The sequence below is a fragment of the Oncorhynchus masou genome, chromosome 15 (genome assembly GCF_036934945.1).
Source record: "Oncorhynchus masou masou isolate Uvic2021 chromosome 15, UVic_Omas_1.1, whole genome shotgun sequence".
NCBI classification, from domain to species: Eukaryota; Metazoa; Chordata; class Actinopteri; order Salmoniformes; family Salmonidae; genus Oncorhynchus; species Oncorhynchus masou.
Window position 1 is genome coordinate 65,592,240 of NC_088226.1, and position 11,009 is coordinate 65,603,248.

The 11,009-nt window shown below is 43.8% G+C and overlaps 1 protein-coding gene across 1 annotated transcript; it reads right to left on the reverse strand.

Moving 5' to 3' along the window:
• Positions 1 to 1,558: 1,558 nt before the first annotated feature.
• Positions 1,559 to 4,999, reverse strand: LOC135555161 (calcitonin-1-like). The gene is made up of 4 exons (XM_064987510.1): positions 4,917 to 4,999; positions 3,901 to 3,986; positions 2,867 to 3,001; positions 1,559 to 2,161 (listed from the first exon to the last, which is right to left on the reverse strand). The coding sequence occupies exons 2-4, from the start codon at positions 3,978 to 3,980 to the stop codon at positions 1,972 to 1,974; spliced, it is 405 nt and encodes a 134-aa protein (XP_064843582.1). The 5' UTR covers positions 3,981 to 3,986; positions 4,917 to 4,999; the 3' UTR covers positions 1,559 to 1,971.
• Positions 5,000 to 11,009: the final 6,010 nt, after the last annotated feature.

Genomic DNA, 11,009 nt, shown 5'->3' on the forward strand with positions numbered 1-11,009 from the left:
TCAACAACTTTAGTGCCCAGCACCTTCTGTCAGTCACAAAACTTAAGTCCTCTGAGCAAACAAGAAGACCAAGCAATTATTTTTCATCAACAGGAAATCAATCGATATTTACATTTACATTTAAGTCATTTAGCAGACGCTCTTATCCAGAGCGACTTACAAATTGATATGTAAAATCTTAATAAAAAAATATATATATATTTTCTAATGCTCCCTCTCATTGAAGCCACAAAGTTCAAGGCCGACCACGGTATTGCAGGCATTGTTTGCAGAAAACAGGGTCCCCCATTCTAGTGAAGGGGAAAATGGCAATCTTTGTCGTCAATCCTTGTGTAAATAAATACACATTTTGTAGACAATCATGGAACTAATAATTGCTTCTAATACACCAGATGTATGTCCTAGGACATACAGAAGAAGCTATAAGGATAATGTTTTATAGTAGCTAATGGCAGCCTGCAGTACCCCGGTCGGCCTTGAACTTCAGATACTCAATGAACGATACACTGAACGAGCCTGCAACATCACTTCCTGGAGTAGCTCAAACTGCGCATGTTATCTCAACCACACGAGACACCATCCTAACTGGCTTTCGTGTCTTCAAATGTCTATTGAGTCTTCACACGTGATCAATGGTTTTGTTCATTCATATATACAGTCATTGGTCATTGGCCATTGGTCAGGCATTTCACTAAAAGCTAGAGAATAGAAATAAAGCCAAAAGAACATAGACGGAAAGGACAGCGAGGAGGAGGAATATTCACCCTGAAGGTTGTTGGAGTGTTCACATCTGTGTGTTTCTCCTCCGCCGGCCAAAAGCCTTAGAGCCGACGTTAGTGGGGACAAAGTCACTGTTACCCATGCCCCCCGACCGGCTCAGGAAGTCTGCTAGGCGGTGAGTCACGCAGGTGGCTGTGTTACAGGCTCGCTTCTGTGTTGTAATGCTGCTTCAGGAATGGAGACAGGGTTAATGGTGGGCCCTGCTCTGCACCTCGTACACATACAATACATGTGTTCACACTCATGACAGACACTCACAAACATACACATATTCAAGCACACACAGATGGCCTACACAAGTGCACTATTACAGACACAAACACACACACACAATAAAAGTAAACAGAGGATTAATATAGTCTCTGGAAATGTTCGATCATTAGAATGGTTCAGTTGGTCATAATTCTTACCTTGAGACTTGGTGAGGGTTTTAGAGACAGTTCAAGGATATTGGGAACTGCTATTATTAACTATGATTTATTCTATACTGCAATTCAAAAAATATTGAATGCAGTTGTTGGAAGAGTCAAAGTTCCATAAAATAAATAAGTACCAACATTACATTTCTTAAGAATAAAATAAATAAGTCCTAACATTACATTTCTTAAGAATAAAATAAGTCCTAACATTACATTTCTTAAGAATAAAATAAATAAGTCCTAACATTGCATTTCTTAAGAATAAAATAAATAAGTCCTAACATTACATTTCTTAAGAATAAAATAAATAAGTCCTAACATTACATTTCTTAAGAATAAAAGGTAAAAGTCTTCCTGGTATAAAAATAGGTTTATTGAAGAAGAAACATGTTACCGCATAAAGAAACCATTTATTATAGTTGAATATTACGTATGTTATCTCTCATGAATTTGGAGATTTGAGGAATTTGTAACGCAATCAAATTATATGAATATACACTCATAAAAAAAAAACATCGATACATTTCGAGTCATTCTTTTGAATAATTGTCATTTTTAGATAAGTTCTCATTTCGATTGTCTAAACAGATACAACGTCCTTCTCTGCCGAAAGGGGGATGGAATTATCAAAAGAAGAAGGAAAAAAATCACGGGGGCGTTGCGAAGGGAAATCCGTTCTCATGTCAAGCAGGCAAAATCCACATGCACGGAGATTTAAAACCAGGAGGACATTCAAATTAAAAGTGAAAAAGAGTGGGAACAGGAGGAAGGGTTAGATGCTATCAAGTGTCTCCCCGTAGCTTGCATAGCGTTCGCTCTCGGGCGCGCTGCGTTTCTTGCCAGGCGTGCCCGCGCCCACGTCTGTGCGGGGGAACGTTTGTAATTTGTGCAGGTCCTGGGACAGTTTGCCCAGCATGCAGGTGCTGAGGTTGGAGCAGCGCTTGGTTAGGGGTCTTTCAATGCTGTCAGAGGGGAGAGACAAACATGCAGAAAACAGGCTCATAGTAGTGGGATCCATGCAGGTTTCTCTCTCCAACACACACACACACACACACTTTCTCATGTTTGTACTGTTTCATCCCCCTTTAATTCATGCATGTCTCATACACAATGCATTGTCAGACGTGCTGTCATAGGCAAGAAATTAACATTTCCAAAATATCATGCTTCAACCCCCATGCTCCAACTTGATTGTATCTTCACACCCACCCTCATGTCACCCCAAACAGAACAGAACGGGTAGCTTCCTGTTGTCATGCAACTCTTTCCATCTCCACTAATTGAGACCATGCACTTATCCATCCAGTTGGGCATAATATAATATCTGCCGCAGGCAAACACACTGTTAACATTCATCCATTCAAATAACTGAATGTCAAACTTATCCATGTGGGAGGGTTACGACAGAGAATCAGTTGGGAGGGATTAGAATCTGGACCTCTGTCCTTGAGATGGAGTTAGTAACATTTCCTCTGAGCACATACCTCCAAATGGATTAAATCAAACGGCAGGTGGCTTGAAGACGTCTCTCCACACAGGTAATATAAAAGTAGCTCTGACCATCAATTCTGAGCATCATGTTTAATTCATCATCAGTCCATTAATTGGTAGCTAAGAGGCAAACTCAGGCTGTTAGAAATGCAGGAAGAAAAAGCAGTTGTCTGTACCTATTGCCTTCAGTCACTTGCTGCTCCAGCTCTTCAGTTGTCATCTGCACAAACTCCTTGACTATGGCGTTGAGTAACCTCCGTGCCTCGTAGTCCGTAAGCGTGACTTGGTCTGTCATGGACTCTATGCCCGTTCTAGAGGAGGAAGAAAGGGGATGGGTGATGCACAGGGATCAGCGTAAAAACTCAACTGGAGTTTTCACCTGGGGGAGAAAAAGATGCTCAGAGCATCACTGAGTCTAAAGATATGATGTGGGACTGGAATGGACCCCAGCCAACATGGAAAATAGTCATCTGCTAAGAGTAGTCCATCTAAAAGGGCTGACGTGTGACCTCGTTCAGATTTATAACGGGGAGTGGCTTGGATGTTTTTACAGGCCTCATTTATCTCTCCTAAATTAAATTACTCTTGTTGTGTGGTGTTTTTTCTTTCTGCAAATGTAATTACAGTTCCCTTTCCACTTTAAGGGATAGTTCACCCAAATTACAAAATTACACATTTGTTTCCTTACCCTTTAAGCAGGTATGACAGCGATCCATGCTTTCGTTGAGTTTCCCTGGCACGGTTTCCACATGCTAACATTTGAGCATTTGTGGCACAAATCCCACTCAAGTCATGGTACTGATGTTAGCATTTTTCATGTATCGTGATCAGATCATCCAAAAGTATTTCAAATTGATTGTGATGCTCAGCAATGTTAGCATGTGGAAACAGTGCCAGGGAAACATAACCTAAGGATTGCTGTCCCTTTAGCTGGAGTGCACTTCTGGGATATTGGATAAGGGACATATTCACTTATGTATTTCTTACAGTTTCTAAATCAACAATTTACAGACCAAAACATGTGTACTATGTAACTTTTATCACAGAAAACGTATTTCCCCCAAAAAATGTAACTCATAATTTTAATTCTTAAATAATACAGATATATATGGCAGCACGTCCTATCCATCTTTCATGTCAGATTACGCAAGTGTGTGTGTGTGATGTTTGAGTGTCATTTTTGACATTTCTGTATGTCCGTCGGGCTCACCTGGCGGGGGCTGCTTGTGAACTGTACATCTGGCAAATGACCAAGGCAACAAGGAAAGCAGAGATCTTCAACATGACCATGGTCCCCTACAGCAAAGAGACAGTCCCATCAGTGACACAATTACATTAACATTTACATGTGACAATGAGAGAAGCAGGTCGCTAACACAAAAACATTCAGCATACCTTTACCAGAATGAGATTAAGCATTGTACGGCTAATGTAACACAATAAAACTGTTGGTTAAAGGATTCCTTCATTAAGTTTGAAATGAGCTGCTAGAAGATGTATTGACAGCAGACTCAGCTTTACCGCACTAGCTCAGTTCAGTAGCACTGATCTCTCAAGCTGCATATCCATCCATCCTTCTGTCTCCCCATGACACCTTCCATCCAAACAGCTTCTACTCTTCTCCATGGAGCAAATAGTCTCACAATGTTGGGTTCAGCACAGGATAGGACAGGAGAGGTAGTTCTCTGAGTAGGAGCCCTTGGCGTGTCCAGGAATGACGGGGGTCCAAGCCTGTCGGTTGGTGTTAACTGAGGGGACGTAGCGTTAGCTAGCCACTGTGAGGAGGGGATAGTGGTTCCAGCCAGCGTGCCAACTCCCAGGGTAGGACCAGTACATTAGTGTAATGAGCTGCCACCACTTCCTCACACACAAGCACTCCATCTCTCTCTCTCTCTCTCTCCCCATTCTACTCACTGTTTCTTTATCTCCATCTCTTACTCTTTGGTCTCTCGCTCACCCTTGCTCACTTTTTCTCTCTCTCTCTCTCTCTTCCCATCTTTTCTATTCTGCCTCCACCACAGAGCTGAAGGAGAGTTGTGACCCCTACGGCCACACTTCAATCTCAATCCCATTTACCGTCACCATCACATCACACTGCGCCAAAATGCAGGTCCACACTCTCCATATCCAACCGAGTTAGAGTGCTCAGACACAACCCATTAAGTCAACCTACCATCCAAATACACAGTCTCCACCATGTGGATCTGGTTCAAGTTCTCCACTTACCTTTTGTGTTAATAACCGGGCCCCAAAAAATATATAGCTTTGTAGGAAACGCCTCAGTTGACTTCTCTCACTTTGACGACCAACTCTTGGATCTGTAGCAGACAGTACCAATGCACAAGCCTATATATCCACTGCTTGCATTTGTATATTGACTGTGTAGGTGTTTAATTATCCCCCGTCGGCCAATCCCGTCACTAAGATGCTCCTGCGAGCCAATCGGATGACACCCCTTACTTTTGGAACACTAATAAGGGATATGGCTTTGCAATGACGTCATTCTTTAGTCACTAAGTGCTCCATTCACAAAATCCACCAGTCATTTGGACAATTTGATATCCAAATTTCCATTGAGGTCATTAATTAACCAGGAGCAAATATAATGAATGGCCACGGCAACCATCCCTCGCAATAAATATTTTAAAGGCTTCCAAAAATGTTACACGCATGCTATTTTTCAAATGCCAAATTGATAAGCCACAGCAAAGTACTAGTAGGCAGGGCCATCTGCTGGGAATGAAGGTATACTGCAGTCCCATCCACTCCTAGGTTGGTGCTACACAACCAAGAGACATAGGGATCAAGTACCCCAGTCAATTCTACTGTCATGCTGAAACTCAAATACGGCCGATTGTTCTACTCAAAAAGGCTTACAATTATCTGAGCAGTTAAATAAAAGAGCATGTATTACCATCATCAATACAATCACTGCAACAACTTCAACTCGTAAGAATATGATTTTACATGTCCTTATTTTATACAATTTTTTTAAATGTGGAATTTGATCATGGTTTTGAACTCCTCTAATGTAATCTGAGTTAATGAGTATGACTGTGTCTCAATGATCACAGGGTGATCGCAGATAACACAGGTTTTTATAAAGGGTTCATCATTACATTATTCATCTACAAGTTACCTAGTCCACATACCAAAAGACAATATTGGTATGAATTATGATAACATGGCTAATGCTTATCCCTGCCCCAGTCCATGTCCTTCTTCAATGGATAAATTAAGTGGACTTCAACAGGGAATCATTGCAGAATCCCTGATGACAAAGACAGTTGTTTTTAAAAAGCAATTACAGAACTGTTTGTCAGGTGACATCATCTAATTTCCCTTCCTTTTCATTAGCGGGCAAAGTGTGTGTGTGTGTGTGTGTGTGTGTGTGTGTGTGTGTGTGTGTGTGTGTGTGTGTGTGTGTGTGTGTGTGTGTGTGTGTGTGTGTGTGTGTGTGTGTGTGTGTGTAAGAGAAGGAGAGTGGGGGGCCTTTCCCTGCTTGCGTCACAGAGGTACCCCATTAGACAGGATGAGCCTTTTAGTGTTATTGAACAGTGAGCGGCGCCGAAGTCCCAGGTGCTAAATCACAGTCAAATGGACTGTGCAGAGGTCCCAGCCCCACACTACATGGCCAGAAGTATGTGGACACCCCTTCAAATTAGTGATTTGTCTATTTCAGCCACACCCGTTGCTGACAGGTGTATAAAGTCGAGCACACCGCCATGCAATCTCCATTGACAAACATTGGCAGCAGAATGGCCCATACTGAAGAGCTCAGTGACTTTCAACGTGTCACCGTCATAGGATGCCACCTTTCCAACAAGTCAGTTTGTAAAATGTCTGCCCTGCTAGAGCTGCCCCGGACAACTGTAGGTGCTGTCATTGTGACGTGGAAACGTTTAGGAGAAACAACGGCTCAGCCGCGAAGTGGTAGTCCACACAAGCTCTTGGAACAGGACCGCCGAGTGCTGAAGCAAGTAGCGTGTAACAATCAACCGTCCTCGGTTGCAACACTCACTACAGAGTTCCAAACTGCCTCCGGATGTCACGCCTTGGTTATTGTATTTTGTGTTTTCGTTATATATTTGGTTAGGCCAGGGTGTGACATGGGTTTATATATTGTATTTTCGTATTGGGGTTTGTAGTATTTGGGATTGCGGCTGAGTAGGGGTGTTGTATAGGCTTGGCTGCCTGAGGCGGTTCTCAATCAGAGTCAGGTGATTCTCGTTGTCTCTGATTGGGAACCGTATTTAGGTAGCCTGGGTTTCACTTTGTATTTCGTGGGTGATTGTTCCTGTCTCTGTGTTAGTGTTCACCAGACAGGCTGTATAGGTTTTTTCACGTTCCGTTTTTTGTTTTTTGTATTTATAAGTTATTTCATGTATCGTCATTTGTTTCATTAAAGACATGAGTAACCAACACGCTGCATTTCGGTCCGACTTTCTTGCGACAAACGAAGAACGCCGTTACACCGGAAGCAACGTCAGCACAAGAACTGTTCATCGGGAGCTTCATGAAATGGGTTTCCATGGCCGAGCAGCCGCAAGATCACCATGCGCAGTGGAAACGCATTCTCTGGAGTGATGAATCCCGCTTCACCATCTTGCAGTACGGCAGACTAATCTATGTTTGGCGGATGCCAGGAGAACGCCACCTGCCCAAATGCATAGTGCCAACTTTAAAGTTTGGTGGAGGAGGAATAATGATCTGGGGCTGTTTTTCATGGTTCGGGCTACAACCCTTAGTTCCAGTGAAGGGATATATTAACGCTACAGCATACAATGACATTCTAGACGATTCTGTGTTTCCGACTTTGTGGCAATAATTTGGGGAAGGTCCTTTCCTGTTTCAGCATGACAATGACCCCATGCACAAAGTGAGGTCAATACAGAAATGATTTGTTGAGATCGGTGTGGGAGAACTTGACTGGCCTGCACAAAGCCCTGACCTCAACCCCATCAAACAACTTTTGCGATGAATTGAAAACTCAGACTGTGAGCCAGGCCTAATCGACCAACATCAGTGCCCGACCTCACAAATGCTCTTGTGGATGAATGGAAGAAACTGCCCGCAGCAATGTTTCAACATCTAATGGAAAGTCTTCACAGAAGAGTGGAGGCTGTTATAGCAGCAAAGGGGAGACCAACTCTATATTAATGCCCATGATTTTGGAATGAGATGTTCGAAGAGCATGTGTCCACATACTTTTGGCCATGTAGTGTATATGAGTGTCTAGGTAACATTGGGCAAATAAACTGTCGTTACATTTGTCCAACTTCTTGAATCCTATTCATTAAATGACATGGATTATTCATCAAACAGGTCTTGTATAATCCTTTACAATTACTTTATACAGTAGTAACATGTAACAAAGTACAAATGTGTAATTAATTTGTTTTCATAATTTCTTTCTTCAGTTTCATATTTATTTTTCTTCTGTTTTTCAGTTTCAGTGTTCTGTTTCGAACCTCGTCATACATCCATCAAAATAAAGTAATCAGACTTATTGCTTTACTTTTTTTAAACTTTGCGACGGAAAAGTTCTGTTAACATACATTCCTGAGTTATCTCATCACATTTATCGAAGTTGAGTTAACTAGAAATCTGGTTGCTTTGATTTTTTTAAATTGACTTAACTTTCGATTTCAAGTCCTTTCAACTTAACGATGTAAGGATATCATCAGCTGAACTATTTAAGCTTCATGGACCAACGTCGCGAAGTTGGGGGGTAGCCCCAGGCAGGGACTCAAACCTGGGTTCACTGGCTGTCAAGTGTCAACCCAACACCTTATAATTTGGTCCATGACGCCAAGAGAGCTGAAGTTGGATGAGCTGTAGCTGAATCTATACTGTAGATTTCTGCTCAACTATGGAAATGATTGTATTATTGACGGATGGCTGTTATATCTGGCTGAATGACGACACGGCTATTCAGCTAGAAGGATACACTCTGCACCGGCAGGATAGACCAGCACACTCCGGTAAGGGGGGGGGGGGGGCGGGGCTGACAAGCAAAAATGAAAGCAAGAAGCACCAGTGACTCGGTCTATAAAAGAATGGTCAGATGAAGCAGATGCTAAACTGCAGGATTGATTTGCTATCACAGACTGGAACATGTTCCAGGATTCTTCCGATGATATTGAGGAATACACCACATCAGTCACTGGCTTTATCAATAAGTGCATTGAGGACGTCGTCCCGACAGTGACTGTACATACAAACCCCAACCAGAATCCATGGATTACAGGCAACATTCACACTGCGGGACTCTAACCCGGAAGCTTACAAGAAATCCCGCTATGCCCTGCGACGAACCATCAAACAGGCAAAGCTTCAATACAGGGCTAAGATTGAATCATACTACACCGGCTCCGACGCTCGTCGGATGTGGCAGGGCTTGCAAACTATTACAGACTACAAAGGGAAGCACAGCCGCGAGCTGCCCAGTGACGCGAGCTGCCCAGTGACACGAGCCTACCAGACGAGCTAAATCACTTCTATGCTCGCGTCGAGGCAAGCAACACTGAGGCATACATGAGAGCATCAGCTGTTCCGGACGACTGTGTGATCACGCTCTCCGTAGCCGACGTGAGTAAGACCTTTAAACAGGTCAACATACACAAGGCTGCGGGGCCAGACGGATTACCAGGACGTGTGCTCCGGGCATGTCCTGACCAACTGGCAGGTGTCTTCACTGACATTTTCAACATGTCCCTGATTGAGTCTGTAATACCAACATGCTTCAAGCAGATCACCATAGCCCCTGTGCCCAAGAACACAAAGGCAACCTGCCTAAATGACTAAAGATCCATAGCAGTCACGTCCGTAGCCATGAAGTGCTTTGAAAGGCTGGTAATGGTTCACATCAACACCATTATCCCAGAAACCCTAGACCCGCTCCAATTTGCATACCGCCCAAACAGATCCATAGATGATGCAATCTCTATTGCACTCCACACTGCCCTTTCCCACCTGGACAAAAGGAACACCTATGTGAGAATGCTGTTCATTGACTACAGCTCAGCTAAGGATTCTGAGACTAAACACCTCCCTCTGCAACTGGATCATGGACTTCCTGACAGGCCACCCCCAGTTGGTGAGGGAAGGTAGCAACACATCTACCACACTGATCCTCAACACTGGAGCTCCCCAGGGGTGCGTGCTTAGTCCCCACCTGTACTCCCTGTTCATCCAAAACTGCATGGCCAGGCACGACTCCAACACCATCATTAAGTTTGCTGACGACACAACAGTGGTAGGCCTGATCACCGACAACGAAGAGACAGCCTATAGGGAGGAAGTCAGAGACCTGACCGGGTGGTGCCAGAATAACAGCCTATCTCTCAATGTAACCAAGACTAAGGAGATGACTGTGGACTACAGGAAAAGGAGCACCGAGCATGTCCCCATTCTCATCGACAGGGCTGTAGTGAAGCAGGTTGAGAGCTTCAAATTCCTTGGTGTCCACATCAACAACAAACTAGATTGGTCCAAACACACCAGACAGTCGTGAAGAGGGCATGACAAAACCTATTCCCCCTCATGAAATTAAAAAGATTTGGCATGGGTCCTGAGATCCTCAAAAGGTTCTACAGCTGCAACATCGAGAGCATCCTGACTGGTTGCATCACTGCCTGGCAATTGCTCGGCCTCCAACCGCAAGGCACTTCAGAGGGTAGTGCGTACGGCCCAGTACATCACTGGGGCATAGCTGCCTGCCATCCAGGACCTCTACACCAGGCGGTGTCAGAGGAAGGCCCTGAAAATTGTCAAAGACCCCAGCCATCCCAGTCATAGACTGTTCTCTCTACCTCCGCATGGCAAGCGGTACCGGAGTGCCAAGTCTAGGACAAAAAGGCGTCTCAACAGTTTTTACCCCCAAGCCATAAGACTCCTGAACAGGTAATCAAATGGCTACCCGGACTATTTGCATCATGTGCCCCCCCCAACCCCTCCCTAACCCCTTCTTTTACGCTGCTGCTACTCTCTCTTTATCTTATATGCATAGTCACTTTAACTATACATTCATGTACATACTACCTCAATTGGCCCGACCAACCAGTGCTCCTGCCGGGCTATCTGCATTGTGTCCCACCACCCAACAACCCCTCTTTTTATGCTTCTGCTACTCACTGTTCATCATATATGCATATTCACTTTAACGATACCTACATGTACATACTACCTCAATAAGCCTGACTAACAGGTGTCTGTATATAGCCTTGCTACTCTTTTTTCAAATGTCTTTCTACTGTTGTTTTATTTCTTTACTTACCTACACACACACACGCACGCACGCACGCACACACGCACACA